Source organism: Lepidochelys olivacea, assembly GCF_965140295.1.
Source record: "Lepidochelys olivacea isolate rLepOli2 genome assembly, chromosome: 5".
NCBI classification, from domain to species: Eukaryota; Metazoa; Chordata; order Testudines; family Cheloniidae; genus Lepidochelys; species Lepidochelys olivacea.
Genome location: NC_140415.1, coordinates 72,498,388 through 72,521,040, shown reverse-complemented (window position 1 = coordinate 72,521,040; position 22,653 = coordinate 72,498,388). Strand labels below are relative to the sequence as shown.

The 22,653-nt window shown below is 38.9% G+C and overlaps 1 protein-coding gene across 3 annotated transcripts in view; it reads right to left on the bottom strand.

Moving 5' to 3' along the window:
* Nucleotides 1-229: 229 nt before the first annotated feature.
* Nucleotides 230-22,653, bottom strand: part of DCP2 (decapping mRNA 2) — a 32,299-nt gene continuing 9,875 nt past the window's right edge. Inside the window, exons 5-12 of one of the 3 annotated variants that reach the window (XM_084627706.1) lie at nt 16,643-16,795; nt 11,873-11,985; nt 11,684-11,791; nt 10,269-10,401; nt 9,766-9,867; nt 7,755-7,806; nt 6,641-6,855; nt 230-3,047 (exon numbers count right to left, since the gene is read on the bottom strand). In XM_084627706.1, the coding sequence (XP_084483832.1) occupies nt 6,689-6,855; nt 7,755-7,806; nt 9,766-9,867; nt 10,269-10,401; nt 11,684-11,791; nt 11,873-11,985; nt 16,643-16,795 (828 nt within the window). In that variant the 3' untranslated portion in view covers nt 230-3,047; nt 6,641-6,688. Of the gene's footprint in view, nt 6,856-7,754; nt 7,807-9,765; nt 9,868-10,268; nt 10,402-11,683; nt 11,792-11,872; nt 11,986-16,642; nt 16,796-22,653 lie in introns of all 3 variants that reach the window. The other 2 variants (XM_084627705.1, XM_084627707.1) reach the window with 2 other exon arrangements.

Sequence of the window (22,653 nt, the reverse complement as noted above, 5' to 3'; positions counted from 1 at the left end):
ATTAAAGTGGAGTTGTTCTGTTTTTCTACTAGAAAAACAGAAGTTTTACCATGTTTCCATTCCCCCATACTTTGGAATTCTTTTAAAAAAAAAAAAAAGCTGGGACAGCTTCCCAGAACTGTATTAAAAAGTAAGTCTGCAGCTACCTCATTCTCCTTTAAAACTCCTCTTCAAATTTAATATGAAAGTATACATTAAAAGGCAAACATTTTTAAATGGAAGGAGACAGTTGTACACGTTTGATTCTTTTAATGACAAATCACTCCATTTCACAAATACTTTAAAAGCGCGGATCGGGGTTTGACAGTAAATCCTCTCATCTAATGTTCCAAACCTATATCCTGCTCACATTGGTCTTTAAAAAGTTCAGAATCCAGCTCCAGTCAGTTTTAACTTTAGCAATGCTTGCTATAAACTTTTATGCTCTTGTAAGTGGCACATGTAGAATCAGTGCTACTAATGGGCATTTAAGGCAATATGTCAAAACATTCTGCAGTATAAGTATTCTGCTGCCCCAGGCAGCACAGACATGAAATTTCAAACCACCAACAGTTATGTTCATACTTCATTATTACAGTAACAATTTAAAGCATTTTTTACTGTCAAAGTATTTGACTGTCTGGATAAAAGAAACAGCCAATGTCTCTAAATGTTAATTGTCTAACAAACAAAGTGCTTCAAGTTCTGGATCAGTGAATGTACACAATGCTTCAAAAATGCATGTAATCTGTTAGTTCAGTTACAGATCTTACCTAAAGCTGAAGAGTTGAACAGTGCTCTTCAGGACTAGCTCACAGAAACTGAATAAAACCTGTAACTTTGCGTGTTTAAATAAAATGTATTTGTAGCATTATACTAATTAAAGTCAGTGAAGATAGACCACATTCTTAAAGTACTACTCACACCTGGCCTATACAATAGAATACTTCCCGATCCCAGAACTAATCCCTGTCATTGCTTAAGTTTCTTCAAGACAATCTCAGAACTTAGACATTTTTTGTACAGCATGGAATAATTTTTCTTTGGATATTCTGTGTGGTTGTCTGTTACAAGACAAATATATTTGCTCTCTAGAAATCAAGTAGCTTTTAGGATTTATTAGCATACCATTTCATCTTGTAGTTTTCTTATGTAACAGGATTGTTCTCAACTGGTGAGACTAAAAGGTGATCCCCTTCTACTGTAATAATTCTATCCAAATGTCCTTGAGAGCTTACAAGATTCAGTCACATTCTTGTCACAATCAGGAAATCAAATTAAGTTTTAATTATAGCATTTTATGTACATCACCATCTCATCTGAAAAATGTTGCATTTCTCATCACAAAATTTGCAGCACTCAACATTTAGAACATGATTTCTATATCTTATCAAAAGATATACAATCCAAACTTCATAGTAATATTAAAGACTAGCAAATTAAGTTAGTATTCACCTTTTGAACAAAAAATTCATACAGTATGAATGTTTTAAACAATTTCATGGTATAGTTTTGTTAAATTAAATATGAACAAGTTATTTCTACACACAAGGTTTTTTCTTCCTATTCACCCAGAAATCATTTGAACAGATACCTTCCCAAGTAGTTGAGTAAAACTCCTTAAATCCCATCCTGCTCCCTCCCCAAATATCCTGTATGTGTTAGCTGGCAAACTATCAGGAGCATAGGCCTTTCTGTAATACAGAACATGCCATCATTTTGGTTCATGTTTCCTACAGATTGTCCTAAAACTGGAGTCACATTAGAAACCATGAAAGTCAATGTTTACAGTGACTTTAAAGTAAAAATGCAAAGTTAAACCCAAGCATTAGGTCAGTAGAAGAACATTTAAAATTGAGACATTTGTTCTTGCATGATCCTGAAGGAAGGAACTGCTACATATGCAGTGTCACACCCTCACAGTAAGGCTTATAAAACTTACTTGGAACAGTAGTGAAATGCACACTCGGCAAAGAACACACTGCATTTCTTATAGTGCTCATGTACAGTATAAAAAACAGTGCAAATACTACCTTTTAGCCCACTCTTGCTCTTTCCATTGTTGAAGAACATTGCTACAAACATTAAAAAAAAAAAAAAAAGTGACCAGAGCTTACCTTTCCAAGCCTCATTTGCTGCAAGAGAGCCTTCACAGTGCACTTTCTATTATGGGTGAATTAATTTCATGTATAAAACTCCACATCTTAAATATTTTGGTTGCTGCAACACTAAAATGCTGAAGTGGACTCAAATTCAGTCCAGGGGAGTGGTTTTCAACCTGCGGTCTGCAGCCCCCTTGGTGTCCACAGACTATATCTAAGATTTCCTCCATTCAAAATTTTTTTAGGGACCACAAATAAAGGTTGAAAAAAAAAAAAAACACCACATCATTGGTCTAGCATAATTTCAAAAGCAGTTTGAAACCTATATCAACAAAACTAAAAACAACAACATCTTGTGCCTATGTTTAAACTGCAAACTACTTAAGTCTATAAAGGAGATTTACGCTATCCCACAAGCACACTTTTCCAAAAGTTTTGGCTTCCCAGTATAGATTAGAATAAATTCCAGTAAATGTAGTTTTACAAGATTAGTGCACCTTGGGGTTAGCCCAGAGAAAAAAGACACTGGAATAACTCAAGACATTCTAGCTCCTAGACTGAAGTAGTCAGTATGATTTGTTAAATCACGATTTGAAATCAAGTAGCTAAAAAAGAAAAGCTCACTGAGCTAACACTATAAAACTGGCCATATGGCCCAACAGTAACACCTCAAGTTCCAACACGGATATAGAGCTTGATTCAGGCCAGCCAGAGATGAGGGCAGTGGGGGCTGGGGAGAGGAGGGCAAATCACACTGGAAAAAAACCCACTTCAAAATCAGTGATCACAGAAGAAAATGCACTTTTCATATTAAAATGACTGATTGGAAACATGTTAGGAATAGCCAGACTACACAGTTTGCCTTAACATTACATGCAGCATTTTAAACAAACCGAGTATAAACACAGCAAACGTTGTTTTTGTAGATCTCCAAAGTAAACTACGATCAGAGCACAGTATGTAAACCTGTAATTTTGTGAGAGAGAGAGAGAGAGACTTACTACAAACGAAACATACAGAAAGGGAAGCTTTTAATTGTGAAATAAGATAAAATATTTTTCCCCCTCCATACCTCTATCTCCATACCTCAAACTCTGTGCAGGATTCAATACCACACGTGTATTGAAAAATGGAAATTTTTAAAGACTACCAAGTTACAGAACATGCTAAAATTAGTCTATAGTCTCAAAACCCTCCAAAAATTAAAAACCAAAACCCCACACACTGCATAAAAATAACTGGAGGGAAAATGCATAAAACTGCACTAAAAAACTAAAATAAATTACTGTTTACATAGTACTAGAGACTGCTATGTGAACTAATTCCAGAATTTCCAGTACCTGCATTGAGCTTTTTGTCCATTAAACATTCTTCCTCATAATTTCATGAGTGGCTTAACTTCAAGGTTACAGATGAGTGAGTCACAATTTGATTAGCAACTGCAGGTGAGTGTTGCAACTTGTTTTATTCCAAGCACAGTAGACAGACATGCTTACTTTTCAAGCATCTTCACACCAACAAGTGCTTAGATCTCCGAAATCCATTCACAACCAATTTCACTAGATAATCTTGCCGCTCCAAATGCCCACCCACACTCAAAAACAAAACAAAAAAAATCCACTGAATGAAACTCAATCATCCATTTGCTATTTCTTCACTCTTTTACAAACATTCCTGTAAGGTGTACTCCTACACTTTGGAATACAAGTATAAAATGATTCATTTAACATTTTGAACATGAAACACAAAGACATACAAAACTAGTAAGAGTAAACAATCTGAAACGTTCACAGTGCAGGGCACCCTGAAACCCAAATGCAGGTCATATACAAACACATTTAATAAGCTGTTTGAGACCTCAAGAAGGAAGGAAACTATGTCAATACAAATATGAACATTCTGAATTCATATTTCTGAAACAGTACCTTGTACACAAAGAAATAGAAGTTATTGCATATTTATCAAATTTATTTATAACTCTCACACTGATGCTAGATTTCATAAAATCAGGCCTGTTTTCTGCAGCCTTTGTTTGGGATTTGTCAGTGAGGAAGCCAGGTATTTTTGTAATTAATGAAAACTTTTGCTTTAAAAAAAAAAAAATCTACACTTAGTGATCCCAGTAAGGCATATCCCATTTATGCACATTCTTCTCATATTGCTATGAGCCATTTCACATCCCAAACTGTCATCAAGTGGAAGTTTCAAGTTTAAAATTCACACAGCTCTATAAATCTTCCCCTTATTAATCCATGGTGCATTAAGTGAAGAATCATAAAAGGAACATATCTGAAAAGTCAACCTACCTATCAGAAATAAAAATTTCCAAAGCTTGATTTTTTAATCATCCGTTGAGAGTCTCATTAAACTCACTGGCATTAGCAGCCTGGAGGTCAGAGTGCTAACTTCTGATTCCTTAGGAGCTAGACACTTATTGCTGGGAAATCAACTACTTACACTAAGAGGACTGAACAAAGCTTTTGTTTTCATTTGGATCTGAATAGGTAAATTGACAAATTCATCCCTCCTGCCCCCCCGCAACTTTACTATTCAGCCCTCTCAATTAAATAACAGGACATATGCATTTAGGCACAGATCTTCAAAAGGTATTAGACACTTAACTCCCACTGACATTACTGGAAGTTAGGCAACCCGAATAACTTTGAGGATCTGGGCCTTACTGATTTAAGCAACCTCTGAACATTATTTCTGGCTGTCAACCCACTGCCACCACCACACCAGGGTGAAGCAAAAGAGTCACTTCAACAACTGAAGAAAAACTATTCTAAAAGTAAACTGACCTGTTGTAAGACTCTCTTATCCAAATGGAAAAACTGGAATCTATTTCTCCTGTTAACGGATACAGGAGTCCAGCTTTCCTGGCTAATGGGAAATGTTTTAACAACTGAAAATTACTAGATTCCCTAGCCCAAAGGGATGAAAAGATTAGAAGATAAAAATAAGCTAACACGCTATTTATTGAGGGCAAATGTAAGATAATAGATATTATAGGGTATTTGCAAGAAGACAGGGATTGTGTTTAGTGGATACCACACCAAAGATATAAAAGGGTGTCTGTGGGTGACATCTCTTCTGTGGTCAGAAAATGTACAAAGCCTTGGAACAGCCACTGATAGACAATTTAGTCATTCAGTCCTCCAAATTACACATCACACCCACCTACCTTAATTTTAGAGAACCATCCACTTTAAAAAAAAAAAAAAAAGAAGAAGAACAAGAGAGAAAAATATAGGTACTGGCTGCTGAGACAAGTGAGGAGCTTCATTTGCCCCCAGTCCCCAATAAAATGCTTTTGAAATGTATATTCAAAACTCTCTCAAGTGAATCATGATGCAAGAATGTATGACTAGTTATTTTTTTCCCCCACTTAGTATCATTTGCATTCCTACTGCTAATTTTTTCACATCTTCGATATACTTATTATTAAAAGGCTGTAGCCTCATTCATTTTTAGTTACAGTTTTCAGATACTGAGATGCAAGTGCAATATCAAATGCTATACTATTGGAGAGAGAGAGAGAATGAACACACATGACACTAGACACCTCCAAGGACAATAGTATAGAACACAATAATGGACACTTAGAACAGTTGTTGCAAACTTGATTAAGCCATTAGGTGGCACATGACGTTCTCTAGTCATCTGCCTCAATCCTCCCCTTCTCTCAGCAGGACCTGCAGAGGCTTATTTACATTCAGCAACTACAAATGTTTAGTATATACAAGAATCCCCTCGCCACAAAATTTAACTTTTCCTTTCAACATCTTAAAAGCAGCTGCAAGTGAAAGAAGGCTTGTCCCCATTTTGTCCTAGTGGAGAACAGTTCTAATGGACATAAAGGAAGAACAGAAACAAGTAGGTGTGAAAGGCCAAGTTCTGTTCAGCAAGCGTATCCCCACCAAAGACAGTCGAGGAAAAGGTGCAAGTCAGGGCAGAATGGGACCCCATGGATTTAGTTTTAAATTCTACTGACTGCAAGTCATTCTGAAATGAGTTTGAGCATGAGAGAGAGGAGAGAACATCGGCAGACAACCGGAGAGAAGAAGAGAGAGAACTGCAAAGATGAGGTCAAACTAGTAGACTTGAAATTCATAATTTTTTTTTTTAAGCACAGATGCGCCAAGATTTCAACATTGCTGGGATAGAGAAGATGGGTGTCCTCTGAGAATTACTTTAATTGCTATACTACTGCAAAGTACCAGAAAATAAAGACTGAGTGTTCCAACAACTTTATATCAGAGCAGGTTCAAAGTTTAGTGTGTTAGTATACAGCCAACACTAAAATATTTCAAAGTTTAAAAAAAAAAAAAAAATGCCCTCTCATGCAACAGCAGGAACTAGTGAACCAAACACTGGAAAGGTACTTCTGTGGATAAAGGCGGAACTGCATTTAAAGTGCGACACTTCACTATGCCACTTCCATACTGCAAAGAGAATGGACCCTTTCCAATCATCATTCAGTCCCTGCATTGCTTTAAAAATAAAAAAAAATAAAAACACCTGAGAAGGAGTAAGGCTGGATTAGAAACCCACTCAACTGCAAAAGATCAGTCTTTGATTTTTGTTCATCCATAACAGGTTTGCTGTCAAAGGTCAAAACTTTTCATTATGGCATCATGGTCAAACTTGAAGCTCAAGAAAGCTCTTGATGAGAAAGTGATTTTGTAATGACCATTACATGCTACAGAGTATGCCTCTGTATGTTCCAGCAGGTCTTCAATGGAGAAACACACATCATACGCTGCTGCATCTGCTTAAAAAAAGAAAAGAAAGAAAAAAGAAAAAAATATGTTCTACCACTTAACTTTCAACTGTATTGATCAATGAAGAGGTCATTGAAAATATGCTACTATTTAGGTTTAAAAAGCTGAACTTTAAATTTATGCTCAATTAGCATTTATTCACACTGGCAATTTTATCAGTTTGGTCATCATTTCAAACAAAAAGTGTAGCAAGGAATTCCTTAGCTTTATTGGCCACCTACTGGTCCAAACAAGTTTTGTAGGAGTTACATAAACAGCAGTTTTTACCCAAATGATTAATTCTCTTCTGCAAAGCCCAGGTTAGGGCAATAATTTTTTGCCAAGATCCAAATTTCTTGGTCAAGGTATAGTCAAGGTCCAGACTCCAGAGAAAACAAGTAAATAAAAAGAGTTTGCAGTCCATTCAAAAGTTTCAGGTGATCTGGATTTGGCTCGCAGTCTGCCTATTGACTACCCCGAGTTACGGTGACAAACTGCTTGGACACAGTCCCCTTCCAAAGTGGAGACCTGGAGAAGGGGCAGGAGAGCCCCGTGGGGGCCTTAAGTCAGGTGGTGGTAATTTCAGAACAGTCCTTGCACCATCAGATACCCCAGCTCCTATACTACCATGAAAAGCCTTTTCAGTGATCTATTCAAATCGTCACCACCATGGCATGCCTCCCCGAGGCTCAGCCCAGATATACAGTGCTTTACTTTCTCCATCAATGGTGAACTATGAGCAACTGTATATTCCACCATCCTTCAGATTTCACAACTAAGGAAAGGGATCTTAAACCTTCATTTAATAAAAGGTTTCCTTTTTCGGCACGTACTGTAGTAAGTGGATGCAGTCTCAAAAATTGTTTCAAATTAATGTGTTCACATACAAAATGAAAATTAATACACTTGCCTGTTTCAAAGTTATCCTGAAGTCTTCTTGGATTAAGTTTTTTTTCACATTTCTGATTAAGAAAGCGAGCACACATTATACTCTACAAAATACATGCCTTAATTTTAACAGTACTCAAGGAAATAAATGTAACTGCTAATTAATACCAGACTGGTAAGTTCACTCTGCAATGACAACAATTCTTTAATTAGGCATTAAATATTTGTTTTAAATCAAAGCAGCTAGTTTATCATCAATCTAGCTTTAAAAAGTGAATTCTGTGATACTGCTATAAAGAATTCTCTAGCGAGCATACTCCTATAAATCTTTTGAAAGTGTGAAATAGGCAGTTCACACATGCCAACTCTCTTTTTTAAGCAATCTAACAAGCTTCATTTCCTGTAAGTATTTGCTATTGCAGCCTGCTGAGAGCTGAAGACAAGATATTTACTTACTCTCACAGCATAGGTATCGCACCAATATTTGAAATGGGAAACTTTATTAATGGAAATGCTTATTTGCTTAAAGAAAAAGGGGCAGATTGAGGTGCATTAAGGACATATTGTGAGGAATGCACACTCCAAGAGTAAGTGCTAACTGCAATTCGAACTCAATTCCAACGCTGTACCCCTGTAGTGAATGAAGCAGTGCCCCACAGATTCCATGAAAATTGATGGGAAAAAAAAAAAAATCAGCCCTTGACGCACAATTGTGTTTCCGAATCTCAGTTTTCATTTAAAAAAAAGTTTTTCTAGCCTAATGGTTGTAAAGACAACATTTAAAACCTGAACCAAGCATAAACTGATGCATTAATACATGCCCAAGTCTACTCACTGCCTGTAACAAAAGCTAAAAAGTGTAAACTGCCCCATTCATCAAGGTCCCATATACTCTATGCTTCCAAGGCTGTAGAATATGGCATTTTCCCAGAGTTTGCAGAAGTCAACATTTCTTCTGTCGCCAACCTCCTGACATTTCGTTCTCTCCCCCCGCCTTCCCAGGACCCATCCTGCAGCTCCCTGTTGCTCACTTGTTTTCTCCACGATGCATGCTCCCTATCTGTTACACGGAACCAGATAGCAGGGAATTGGGAAGTCAGAGCTGAAGTCAGATTTTCAGTCAAGAGGGGGGAGAACCAAAAAAGTGTAGGCTGGCAAGATGAGCTGCCTGGACAACAGTACAGCAAATGAGGCCTAAGAAGTCAGGGAGATAAGCCATTGAAGGTGGCTACAAACACCCTCTAGTCCCTGGCCCACTGGGGTGGGGGGGAAGGTGCAGTTTTCTGAGCTTGGCCAAATGGACAATATTGCAAGAGCCAAGGTACAGGTTGTAGAACCAGGCCACATGGAGAGCACGGTGAAAAACCCATCCTCAAAAAAATACCACGGTCAAAAACAGTCAGATACACTTTGTTAAGATTTTCCCTGACCAATGACCTAGCTGAGGGTGTTCACGTGGCGGTAAGGAGATGGGAATTAATAGTATTTTACGGTGACTCACTAAGTTAACGTCATAGGATTCAGGGTTTGTTGAGGCAGAACTTGATCCCATTGTGCCATGGATATCGATTCAGAGCCCACACCTCAAACTGTAGCCAGGCAAAAAGGAGGGGAGTGACTAGGCATATACTTTACATTTTCAAACTCAGTGGTTTTGCCATACCACAGTAAAATATTTATCCACTCATTTTTAAGCAGCAGATATTTTGCCATTGCAATGTACAGTACTAGACCATTCTCTGTCAAATACCTGGACTATTACAGGAAGGAACATCTATTTCAGGTTCACTTTAATATGCATTAGAATTCAGTTACAAAATGCTAATTGGATAAATTATATTATTCAATACTCTACAAGTGTATATATATATGGGATGAGAAATGTCACCTGCAGTGCATACATTGAACACTATCATTTAGATCTGTTTTCATGCACATGCAATTTAACATTCCATCAGCAAAACCTTAGTTTACGCACTCAGTTAAAGGTCACCAAAATGTGTTAATGCAAGAACTATGGCTGTCAATCTTACCAATGTGTGGTTCTGTTTCGCCGGCTGACTGTGGACCCCATTTGTCCTCTTCTTTTGGTTAGAAGTGTCTTGATATTGCTTTCTACCATTACCCCTCATGTTCTGAGTCAGCCACATCCAAAAAAGGTAATACACATCAAGGTTAAGTGCTTGTGTCACACCCTACTGCATTACGATACCACTTGTATAGCAGCTGTCATCCAAGTACCCCACATCATGTTAAGGTTTAGAAACCGAGGCACAAGAAGTTATAGCTACTGTTTAAGGTTACTCCGCAAGCCAGTGGCAGAGGTGGGAAAAGACTCTGGGTCTGCTGATACCCAGGTCCCTGGTCTAATGACTAGGCATGCTCCTTTCCATGATATAATGAAGTCTCATCCCTTAAGGCAATAAACCCAACAGCCTATCCCCATACATTCATACATAAAGTGAGTCTGAACGAAGCACTACCACGGATTTTAAAGGGTCCTAACAAATCCAATGGATTTGGAAATTAAACCTACCTTTATTTTTAGAGCTTCAGACATCTCAGAATGATTGTTATATGGCTTCTGTTGCTGTGGTTGTCTGTACTTCGTCCACTGGTCTCCTGGAGAGCCATCTGTAAACACCTGCTGGCTATAACGAAGTTTAGATCTATCCCATTTAAAAAAAAAAAAAATTATCCGCAAAAGAACTTTGATTCAAGGCTATTATGATCAGAACAGAAATACACATTGTTCTGCTTCTCCAGACAATCTTACAAGATAAGCTGAAACACTGGATCTTAACCTTAATAGTCTCTCCACTCACTAAACTTGTTTTGCTTATTGAGGAAGAGTTATGCACAAAGCGGAAAAAATATGACTTTATAAAGCAACAGTATGTGACAAGTAAAAAGAAGATTTCTTACTCTAGAATCCTGTCACTTGAAGTGTTGTGTGGATACCAAGTGGGTACACCTTGATACTTTATTTATGACACGAGCGTGGGTGCTGAACTGACCTAGATTGATGATGGGGAACCCCCTTTGTCAACCTGAACTGGTTTGAGAAGTTGCTCCGTCACATGACTGCTAGGAAACCAATGTACATTGCCAAAGAGCCACAGTAATACGTCAGCAGCCCCCAAGCTCCCCCCGCACCTCCCGATCAGCTGTTTCATGGCATGCACGAAGCTCGGGGGGTGGGGGGAGGAAGCGTGAGGGCATAGCAGGTTATGGGGGGGGCGGGAATGGGTGGAGTGGGGGCAGGGCCTGTGGCAGAGCCAGGGGCTGAGCAGTGAGCACCCCCTGGCACATTGGGAAGTTGGCGCCTGTAGCTCCAGCCCCGGAGTCGGTGCCTGTACAAGGAGCCGCATGTTCACTTCTGAAGAGCTGCAAGTGGCTCCGGAGCCACAGGTTGGCCACCCCGGCTCTAAGATCTCCCTGTGATTTAACACGTTACAAGATAATTTTTTCAATCACCCCCGAATCACCATGACAACATTGGTTTTATCCAACTTTCCTTGAAATTGACATTAATTTGAAATTACTTTTAAGTACCATGGCTATTAGTGATTCTTCCTGACTTTGTTCCATTGTTTTTGGCACCTCTCCTTCCTTTCAGCACTACATTGATTATTTTAGAAAGCATATCTACCTGTCCTACCTTCTGATAGAGAATTTCAATTTTCTCCTTCACTTGCTTTTCATATTCCCATATAGGAACAAGACATTCTCTCAGTTTTGCCATATTCTAAGATTTTCCATACAAGTAGTTTCAAGCACATCAGGGAACTAATTAACCTCTCCATCCTACTAACAGGTCTATGGATCTCTCTATAATCTATTATATTAACCCATTCTGAGGAAAAAAAAAGAGTGGACATTCTTCAGCTTTGTGTAGCCAATGATTTATAAAAATGTTGACAGACATGTCAAAATGATCTAGTTTCCTACCTTGTTTTCTCCATGTTGAGCTTGGATGGTGTGCTCCCAGTGGATGAAAATCCATTGTCACTATCAGAGGAGTCCCCATACCTTCGAGAAAGCCAGTCTCTCAATGGTCTGTGAAGAAGTTAGTGTTTTGTCAACAAAATCCAGTGTCCTGAGAACAAGAGGCTAGACTTTGGCTTATCCTGAACATACCTGATGAAGGGAATGGCCATGAAAAACTTGTTAGGTGCCAAACCTAGCTTGGACTTTGGAGTCATGTCATTTCTATGGCATGGTAATTTGTCAATTGAGAACCATTCAATGTTCTGAAACACAGAAAAAAGTAATTACTTTAGTGAAGTCATCAAGGGACTTAGGCAAATACACATCATCCACAATAAGAAAAGGAGTACTTGTGGCACCTTAGAGACTAACCAATTTATTTGAGCATAAGCTTTCGTGAGCTACGGCTCACTTCATCGGATGCATACTGTGAGCTGTAGCTCACGAAAGCTTATGCTCAAATAAATTGGTTAGTCTCTAAGGTGCCACAAGTACTCCTTTTCTTTTTGCGAATACAGATTAACACGGCTGTTACTCTGAAACCTGTCATCCACAATGATTTTCTTTAAAATCAAAAAACTACAGCAAGAGTCTGAATTAATGAACCATGACAGAGCTGCTGACCAATACAGGTTATTTTAAATGCTAGGATCACTTTTCTGGCCACCACCACAATGTAACAGACATGACAATGCAAGTTTGCAGTGTTGTTGTAGCTGTATTGGTCCCAGAACATGAGAGAGACCGGAAGAAGAGCTCTGTGTTAGGGAAGTGAATTGGACTGAAGAATTTATGGGTTTAAAGGTAGAGGAGGCCTGGGATTATTTTAAATTAAAGCTGCAGAAGCTATCGGAAGCCTGCATCCCAAGAAAGGGGAAAAAATTCATAGGCAGGAGTTGTAGACCAAGCTGGATGAGCAAGCATCTTAGAGAGGTAATTAAGAAAAAGCAGAAAGCATATAGGGAGTGGAAGAAGGGAGGAATCAGTAAGGAAAGCTACCTTATTGAGGTCAGAATATGTAGGGATAAAGTGAGACAGGCTAAAAGTCAAGTAGAGTTGGACCTTGCAAAGGGAATTAAAACCAATAGTAAAAGGTTCTATAGTCATATAAATAGGAAGAAAACAAAGAAAGAAGAAGTGGGACCGTTAAAAACTGAGGATGGAGTGGAGGTCAAGGATAATCTAGGCATGGCCCAATATCTAAACAAATACTTTGCCTCAGTCTTTAATAAGACTAAAGAGGATCTTAGGGATAATGGTAGCATGATAAATGGGAATGAGGATATGGAGGTAGACATCACCATATCTGAGGTAGAAGCGAAACTCAAACAGCTTAATGGGACTAAATCGGGGGGCCCAGATAATCTTCATCCAAGAATATTAAAAGAATTGGCACAAGAAATTGCAAGCCCATTAGCAAGAATTTTTAATGAATCTGTAAACTCAGGGGTTGTACCGTAGGATTGGAGAATTGCTAACATCGTTCCTATTTTTAAGAAAGGGAAAAAAAGTGATCCAAGTAATTATAGGCCTGTTAGTTTGACATCTGTAGTATGCAAGGTCTTGGAAAAAATTTTGAAGGAGAAGGTAGTTAAGGACATTGAAGTCAATGGTAAATGGGACAAAATACAACATGGTTTTACAAAAGGTAGATCGTGCCAAACCAACCTGATCTCCTTCTTTGAGAGAGTAACAGATTTTTTAGATAAAGGAAACGCAGTGGATCTAATTTACTTAGATTTTAGTAAGGCGTTTGATACTGTGCCACATGGGGAATTATTAGTTAAATTGGATAAGATGGGCATCAATAGGAAAATTGAAAGGTGGATAGGGAATTGGTTAAAGGGGAGACTACAACGGGTCCTACTGAAAGGTGAACTGTCAAGTTGGAGGGAGGTTACCAGTGGAGTTCCTCAAGGATCAGTTTTGGGACCAATCTTATTTAATCTATTTATTACTGACCTGGGCACAAAAAGTGGGAGTGTGCTAATAAAGTTTGCAGATGATACAAAGCTGGGAGGTATTGCTAATTTAGAGAAGGACAGGGATACCCTACAGGAGGATCTGGATGACCTTGTAAACTGGAGTAATAGGAATAGGATGAAATTTAATAGTGAGAAGTGTAAGGTCATGCATTTAGGGATTAATAACAAGAATTTTAGTTATAAGCTAGGGACGCATCAACTAGAAGTAATGGAGGAGGAAAAGGACCTTGGAGTATTGGTTGATCATAGGATGACTATGAGCTGCCAATGTGATATGGCTGTGAAAAAAGCTAATGTCGTCTTGGGATGCATCAGGAGAGGTATTTCCAGTAGGGATAAGGAGGTTTTAGTACCATTATATAAGGCACTGGTGAGACCTCACCTGGAATACTGTGTGCAGTTCTGGTCTCCCATGTTTAAGAAGGATGAATTCAAACTGGAACAGGTACAGAGAAGGGCTACTAGGATGATCCGAGGAATGGAAAACTTGTGTTATGAAAGGAGACTCGGGGAGCTTGGCTTGTTCAGCCTAACTAAAAGAAGGTTGAGGGGAGATATGATTGCTCTCTATAAATATATCAGAGGGATAAATACCAGAGAGGGAGAGGAATTATTTAAACTCAGTACCAATGTGGACACAAGAACAAATGGATATAAACTGGCCACTAGGAAATTTAGATTAGAAATTAGACGAAGGTTTCTAACCATCAGAGGAGTGAAGTTTTGGAATAGCCTTCCGAGGGAAGTAGTGGGGGCAAAAGATCTATCTTGCTTTAAGATTAAACTCGATAAGTTTATGGAGGAGATGGTATGATGGGATAACATGGTTTTGGTAATTAAATATTCATGGTAAATAGGCCCAATGGCCTGTGATGGGTTTTTAGATGGGGTAAGATCCAAGTTACCCGGGAAAGAATTTTCTGTAGTATCTGGCTGATGAATCTTGCCCATATGCTCAGGGTTTAGCTGATCGCCATATTTGGGGTCGGGAAGGAATTTTCCTCCAGGGCAGATTGGAAGGCCCTGGAGGTTTTTCGCCTTCCTCTGTAGCATGGGGCACGGGTGACTTGCTGGAGGATTCTCTGCTCCTTGAGGTCTTCAAACTACAATTTGAGGACTTCAATAGCACAGATATAGGTGTGAGGTCTTTTTTAGGAGTGGTGGGTGAAATTCTGTGGCCTGCATTGTGCAGGAGGTCAGACTAGATGATCATAATGGTCCCTTCTGACCTAAATATCTATGAATCTATGAATCTTACACCAACCAAGATGGTCCATTAAAAGATATTATACCCCATTGTCTCTCTGTTAGAATCCCTAAAATGTGGAATGCAGTACACAGTACCTCAATTATTGAAAGTTAGTTCATTTAAAATAAGGTCTGCAACAACATATCGTATATACTCTATCATAAGCCGGTTTGTTTATAAGCCGGCCCCCACCCCCAAGATGGATAAGTAAAAATGGAAATTTTTTATGACCCATTCATAAGCCGACCCTATAATTCAGGGGTCAGCAAACTTTGGCTCCCGGGCCATCAGGATAAGTGGCTGGCAGGCTGAAATGGTTTGTTTACCTCGAGCGTCTGCAGGCACAGAGTTAACCCCAGACCAAAACCCCAGTTAACCCCTTCCATGAGTCAGTTCAGCTGGATGCTCCAGCAGGTTCTGCAATTCACATGATACTCACTCAGGGAAGAACATAAAAGATGCTGAAGGGCCTTTACCCGGAACACAAAAATGGAAATCAAGGTTTTAACTAGACTAGTGGTTCGGGACCCCAAAGTCACTCAGGCTTCGGCTGCAGCCCTGGGCAGTGGGGCTCAGGTTACAGGCCCCCTGCCTGGGGCTGAAGTCCTTGGGCTTTGGCTTTGCGCGCCCTCCTCCAGCCTGGGGGCCTTGAGCTTCAGCTTTGGTTTCAGTCCTGGGTGGTGGGGCTGAAGCCCTTGGGCTTCAGCTTCCCCCTCCTTCCCCACCCCTGCCTGAAGCCCTTGGGCTTCAGCTTTTCCGCTCCCCAACCTGGACCTCAGGCAGGCTCAGGCTTCGGTCTCCAATCCTGGGGTCATGTAGTAATTTTTGTTGTCAGAAAGGGGTTGCGATGCAATGAAGTTTGAGAACCCCTGAACTAGACCCAGTCAAGAGGGTGCTTAAACAAGGAGCTAGCAATTTACAGCTCTGGGGAACCAACCTAAGGGGGAGAAGAGGAATGTTTAATCATGTGCTGTTGTCCCTATTACACTTAGTATTCAAAAGATATAGCTAAAGTTGGCAGTAATTCTAGTCTTAAAACAAAAATTGCTGTTAAAGTTAAAATGTTATCTGCATGACAAGAGAAATTCAAGTTTCCGGAGGCAATGAACGTAACAAGCACTTCTCAGCACATCAGGCACTTTAATTTCTTCTCCATCCCAACAGCTTCCTAGAAGTTCACTGAGTTCAGCTCACTCACAAAATGGTTGGCTCCCATGGGGTCTCACAGCCAAGTCTATTCTCTGCTACCCATCATACACTAGATCTGGATTGTACAGACTGCTTATAGAAATAAAGCAAGCCCCATTTTCCTCTTCCAATGCATAGGTTAACGTACAGTATCCTTAAATATTTATATCCTTACAGAAAAATATATAAGACATATAAAAAAGGTTAACTGCAAAAAAATATTTGCGGGAAGAGAAAGTGGGATGTGCTTTATTGTTAGAGTCACATGCACTCCAGTGCCAATTTATGATGGAGCCAGGTGTCATAATGAACAGTTGGCCAGCAATCAGTCTTCACATCAGACCTGCAGAAAGTTGACAAAACCTAAAGTGATGACATGCTGCTTTTACTCCATTTGGGGCATTCATTACCTTTTGTTTAATATTTAGCTTTAAATCAACCTTTGCTGAGGTAGTGGCAACCTGAAAAATCTTTATAAATAAAACATAACTATTGTACCCGAATTTCTCTTCTGGTTTTGGGGTTGAATTTTGTGTCCTTTGGAACTCCTGGAATGATGTACAAGCGTGCTAGCTGATCATTGATTCGTAGTTCAATGTAGTCATCTTTGCAGATGTAATCTTTGATATCAAAACCAGTTTCTTCAAACACCTGAGAAGCACACGGATCAAATTAGAATTGTTCAAGTCATACCTTCAAATAGATTTTTGAAAGGCTAAATCATCAGAAGGGAACCCTTTATTACTAGTTCTCAGATAGTGATTGTAATATGTTTGCACATATGCACAGATACTTGACTGCTAATGAAACAGCATAATCTCTGTACACTCAAATTTTGTCCATTACAGCTCAAGAGTGTGAAGTGGAAAAGAATTTAGATAATATGTAAAAGAGCATGCTAACTAGCAAATACAGGGAAACAGCGTGGCTGCTTGTTGATGATGCTCGACACATGAGAAAGTATTTTGCTTCAGACAAAAGTTAAACATATTGATCTAAAGAGAGAGTTTATAATTTTCCTATAACTTTCTGGATGTCTAAAAACTCCTAACTTGGTTTCTACACTTTAGTTCTTTCCCATCCTACAGTACTAATAATGTCCTATGAACCCCCCACAAAATATTCATTCTTATGTCAGTTCTTGTATCAAAATTCAGCAGTACCATAAATTACTCTGAGTAATATACATTTACTAACATTCAGATTAAGTCACTAAATTCAAACTGGGCACCTAAGGTGATAATGGGGATACGGAACTCAGAATTACTCACTCTGCTGACATACTATTACAATCTGTTACTCAGAAGGAATTAAAGTGCTAAGCCTGTGACAGGATCACTATACACACTAAAAAAAAGTATATTATGGATCAACATTTTTACTGGAGTATTTCACGTTTCACTATTGGAGGGGTAAAAGATCCTACCCCTGAGATGGGCACAAATTAAGACTAGATGTAGATTAATTTAAAAGAGAATATTTCATCCACTTCATATTATAACATTTATACTCCTACCAGGTATAATTACTGAGACGAGCAGAACATGCAGTTATAAGATAATAATAATCCTGATGTTTAAGGCTATTTTTTTTTTTTTTTTTTTTTTGCAAAGTAATGTGTGGAGGAAGGGGATTCCAGTTTCTCCTCTTCTTACCAAACACACCATTTTAGAACTGAAAAACCAGCATTACTGGAAGCTTTTGATCAGTGCCCTGGACTGAAATGTTGCAAATGCCTTACAAAAAAGCAGCCCTGAGGAATCTTAATGAAGACACATGTACATCTGTGAACCAACATGTACAACAAACTGGTTGGAAGCGAAGTCTGTTCAGCATCTGACAAATTTCACGGAGATCTGTGCCCACCTCTATATATAAACTGGGTCATCTTGATTAACAGATAGTTTTCACAGTCTAGCTTGTCCCTATGGAGTCAGCATTGTTCTTTGGATTATTCATTTTGCCAAATACATAAGAAAATTTGTAAAAATCTGTAAATTAAGTCTCTTTGTAGGTGTGGACAGACTGTTGGGAGTACAAATTTTCTGGAAGCAACAACCCTTCTACTACTTTATATACACATTGAGAAAATTTTCAAAGATCAATGAAAAGGGAGCAAAATTAAAATGCAACTGATGTTTAGCAGTTCCTCCTATGTGGCAAGACCACATTTACACAAACAAGCCATTAAGAGAAGCTGTTTCATAGTGAGGAGTAAGGTTTGAGGGTCTGACATAAAAGCTTTTAAAACAGGAAAGATTAAGATATGCCCTAATAACCTTTAATATGGTGGTTCTCAAAGTTTTGAGCTGGTGATCCCTTTCACATAGCAAGCCTGAGTGTGAGCCCCTTTATAAATTAAAAACACTTCTTTATATATTTAACACCATTATAAATGCTGGAGACAAACTGGGGCTTGGGTAGAGGCGGACAGCTCACGACTCCCCATGTAATAACCTTGTGACCCCTGAGGGGTCCCGACCCTCAGTTTCAGATCCCCTGCTTTAATATTTAATCCATGAAATGGATGACAGATCTAGGAGATACACACACTGCCAAAAGAAAGTCAACTTATTTTACGGTCTCTGGGAACAAATGCAAGAGCTTTTTAAAAAAAAGTGACAGTTTGCCTAATGCTGTTAACTTTGGACTAGTCTCCTATGCAAAAGGAAAGTGTTGGGTCAGAATAGAAACTAGGGGGAAAAAATATACAAGTTTTGGTGAATGATGTTCTAAACTGATGGTTTGTAAAAGCAATTCTACCCACAACACAGAAATGAAAACCAAGGTTTTTGTCGGATCAAGCCTATTCTCTCAGCGCAGCTACATGCAAAAGAACAAACAAGAAAATTAAGTAGCAAAAAAACTCTTAACCCAGAGGTAAGGTTGCCTGGTGATAGTTTGTGCTCCCCCAGAATACCAAGTTCCAGGATACCCCAATTTGTGAAAACCAAGAAAAAGAGTTAAGGTATAGAACCTTAACTCTGCACCCGCAGGAGTGGTCAGTAGCCACTAAGAATTATCTGCATACACTCCAGCTGTATCCACCGTTAGCTGTATTAAACAGTGAAGGAATAACTCGAGCAGCTTCAAAGACTCGTCATTGGGATTGAGAAAATCTGATGGGCTATGGCCTCTCAGAGTGCAGGGGAGTCTCTCTTCCTAACCAGTCAAAGGAAAGAGGTACATTTGTACCTTGGGAACATGCCTCATTTTAGTTCATTGTGTAGGCTGCATTAGTAGGGGCACAGGGCTCTTCTTGCCAGGGAGATTGTCAGTTGTTAGGTGAGTGTGGTCTGTTAGTTAATGAAAGGTAAGTGACAATTATAGTGTTTGATCGTATTGTCCCTGGAGAATCCCATTGGAACTAGTTATTTGCACACCTCTCCGGGGGTGGCTTCTTTGGAGGCGTCACAACCTGAGTAAATTTGCCTAATCAGCCCCTGCTGTTCTTCTATTTACCCTTCCCATGGAAATACTTACAATCCCACAGTAACACATACACAACTTCATTTTCAATACAATGAACTCCAAAGACATTTAAACTAAATCAATAAGGTTTAATTCAACTAAGAAGTTCACTAAGCATATTGCAGGCTCTTGTCAGTCTGCCACAATGTCTTGTCAAATATCGTATAGCAGTGCACTATCTTGTCACCTGGTGGTAGTTGGTTTTAAGATACAGAAGTAAATGAATGCATTTTGTACAGCAGCCTTCTTTAGTATATACTCCTGGGAGAATTCTGCACCAAAAAAATTAAAAATTCTTCATATAGTATTTTAAAATTTGGCATATTTTACTTGTCAAAACAATATAAATCAAGCCAGTTTCAATTATTTTGGCAATTTATTTCAAAATACCTGTGCACAAGTATATCAATACAGACAACAACAAAAAAGATTCAGGATATGTTTTCTGACAAATAGATTCCTTACTAGGCATATTAATACAGAACTTTGAGTAATAATTTATTTAAACTACAAGACAGACGCATATTTCCCGCACTCCTCAGCAGCAGTGCGAAGGCTTGGGGGAATCAGAGGTAATGGAGAAGCTGAGGGAGAGGAAAGTAATTGCTGGGAAGGAGCCTAGGAGTGAACCTGAAGGGTTACTGGGTGTGAGTGGAAGAAGAATGGAACAGGTGTTTGTTTGGTTGGGGTGGGGGGACAGGCAGGCGGCAGGAAGAGCGTTAGGGAGTTGGAGAGTCTACCCCATACAGCCCCTGTCTGACCCCTAGCCTCTCCCATTCAGTCAGGCACATCTGCCACCCCTGTCTCCGTGTGTTCCTGCATTCCCCCTCCGCCCTGTCCTTGTGTGTCCCTGAATTCTCCCTCCTCCCTGTCCCCGTGTGTCCCTGCACCCCCACTCCCATTCAGTCAATGGCTCAATCCCGTCACCCCTAGCTCCTCTACCCCCACCCGTCTGTCCCCCCAGCACTATCCCTTCTGAACCGCAGTCTATGTGACCCCCCCCCCACACACATACCCAAGCAGCCTATGTGCTACGCTCTGTCTGTGCCCCCTCCATGTCCTGTGTCTCTTCACTTGGCCCTGCAGGCAGGGCACTGTGCAGCCATTGGCCCCTCTGACCCTGAGCTCACTGTTCTCTCTTCTGGTGCCACAGCCCACCCCCCGTCCCCCGGGGGGGCTGAGAGAGAACATAACTGCAGCACCTCCCCAGCAGAATCTATTTTCTGCAGGGGATGGGTGACAAAATCTGCAGGGGACATGCATTCTGTATGTGTGCAGAATTCCCACAGGAGTAAACACCTTTAGGGTACATCTACATGACAGACACTACACCAGCTTAGTCATGCTGGCCTAACTCTGTAGTGTAAATGCAGCCTAGGACTATAGAAGGGATTTTCCCATTGGTGTAAAAGCACCACCTTCCTGAACAGTAGCTACATTGACAGAAGCATTTTTCCATCAACGTAGCTACTTATACACGGAGGATTACGTAGGCCTAGATACATCAGTCAGGAGTGCTATTTTTCACAGTCCGACAGACAGTCATTAAAAGTTCAGTTGACACAGCTATAGCATGGTCTATGGTTATTAGCTGGCTTAACCCTTTCTTAATTTTGTAAGTTAGAACTCATTTTAAATTTTTCTTGCATGGAAATAGACTTAAAATAGTATAACGTTATGTCCTATCTTCATATTTTTTGCAGCATGAGACTTTATTATCCCTATCTTTACATAACTACAAATATTATTGGTCATAAAATACATACAACCTCTTTTTACATGCAGCTGCATTATGTACCTAGCTTTCCTCAATAATAAATTCCATAGTGACTATAAACCCAAAAAAACCCGATCGGAAGTACTGTCTTAACCTGTTCCAGTATTACAGAACAACTTAAGTGGCAGCAGTGAAGTTGGAAGTTTATTAATATAGCGTCTTAGCCACAGGCCACTGTGTACAGTACAATAAATACAAGTTTTAAAAAAACACAATTTGAAAACACAAGAGTAACCATTCCCTAAAATCTGTTACAGCTTTAAAATTAGCATACCTACAACAATACATGAAAATGAGATAAAATATTAAGAGTACATTACTTCATTTGGGTCAAAACAGGATGGATAAAAATCAATTTTAAAAAAATTTGAAAAATCAGATTTTCAATTTCAGTTAAATACTGGGTTTTATTTAAATTAACCTATTTAAAATAAAATTTGACTTGATGACAACCTATGTTAAGATCTAAACTTACTATAATCTATTAAAATAATTAAATGCAAAAAATATTAATCAGTATGTATTTGCTGCCAAGTTTTAACAAAAGTCAATCCCCTGTGCTGGTAGAAGTCATTGGCTAAGCTCTGAAACCAGAATTTGTTAAAGCCCTAAACCTGCTTTTTACAGCGGTAGCCTCTTCTGCCAGTGAAAAGAGAGTATTTTCTTCATTTCAGTTTATTCAACAAGTTCAGTTCAATGATTAGTTCACTGAAAGTTAAGAAACCAACTGGTGGGTTGAAAGAAGAGAAAAACTTGTTTTCCTCTTCTAATCTATGAATAAAAAACTACTGAAGGACACAGTGACCAAAAAACAATCAGTTCAATTAATTAGAGATCATACTTCCTTTGTTTAATAAATCAGTTATAAATGCAAACCATTTTGATAAAACTTTTTTCCTTACATATCCAGCACTTAAGGTAGTTTTATTCAATAAAAGTAAAAATGCTGTTTGTGTGTAGTAATCTGATTTTGAATGGTCAAGCTCTGTTTGGAGGGACAAAGTCACAAAAATAAAAAATAATCTAGTAATTAAGAAATGCATCTTTCATTATTTTCTAAAATAAAAAATGTAAATATTAAGAATGTGAAAAATGTAAAGTAAGCTAATTGCTTACTTTTTTTAAAAAGTGTGTATAAATATGTGTATCCTGGTTAGCAGAAAGAACCACCAAATTTAATGTAAAGGCTATGCTTGCTTACTTTAATGGTTACCAACTAATTAAAATCAGCCTCTCTTTAGGAACTTAATAAAAAGTACAA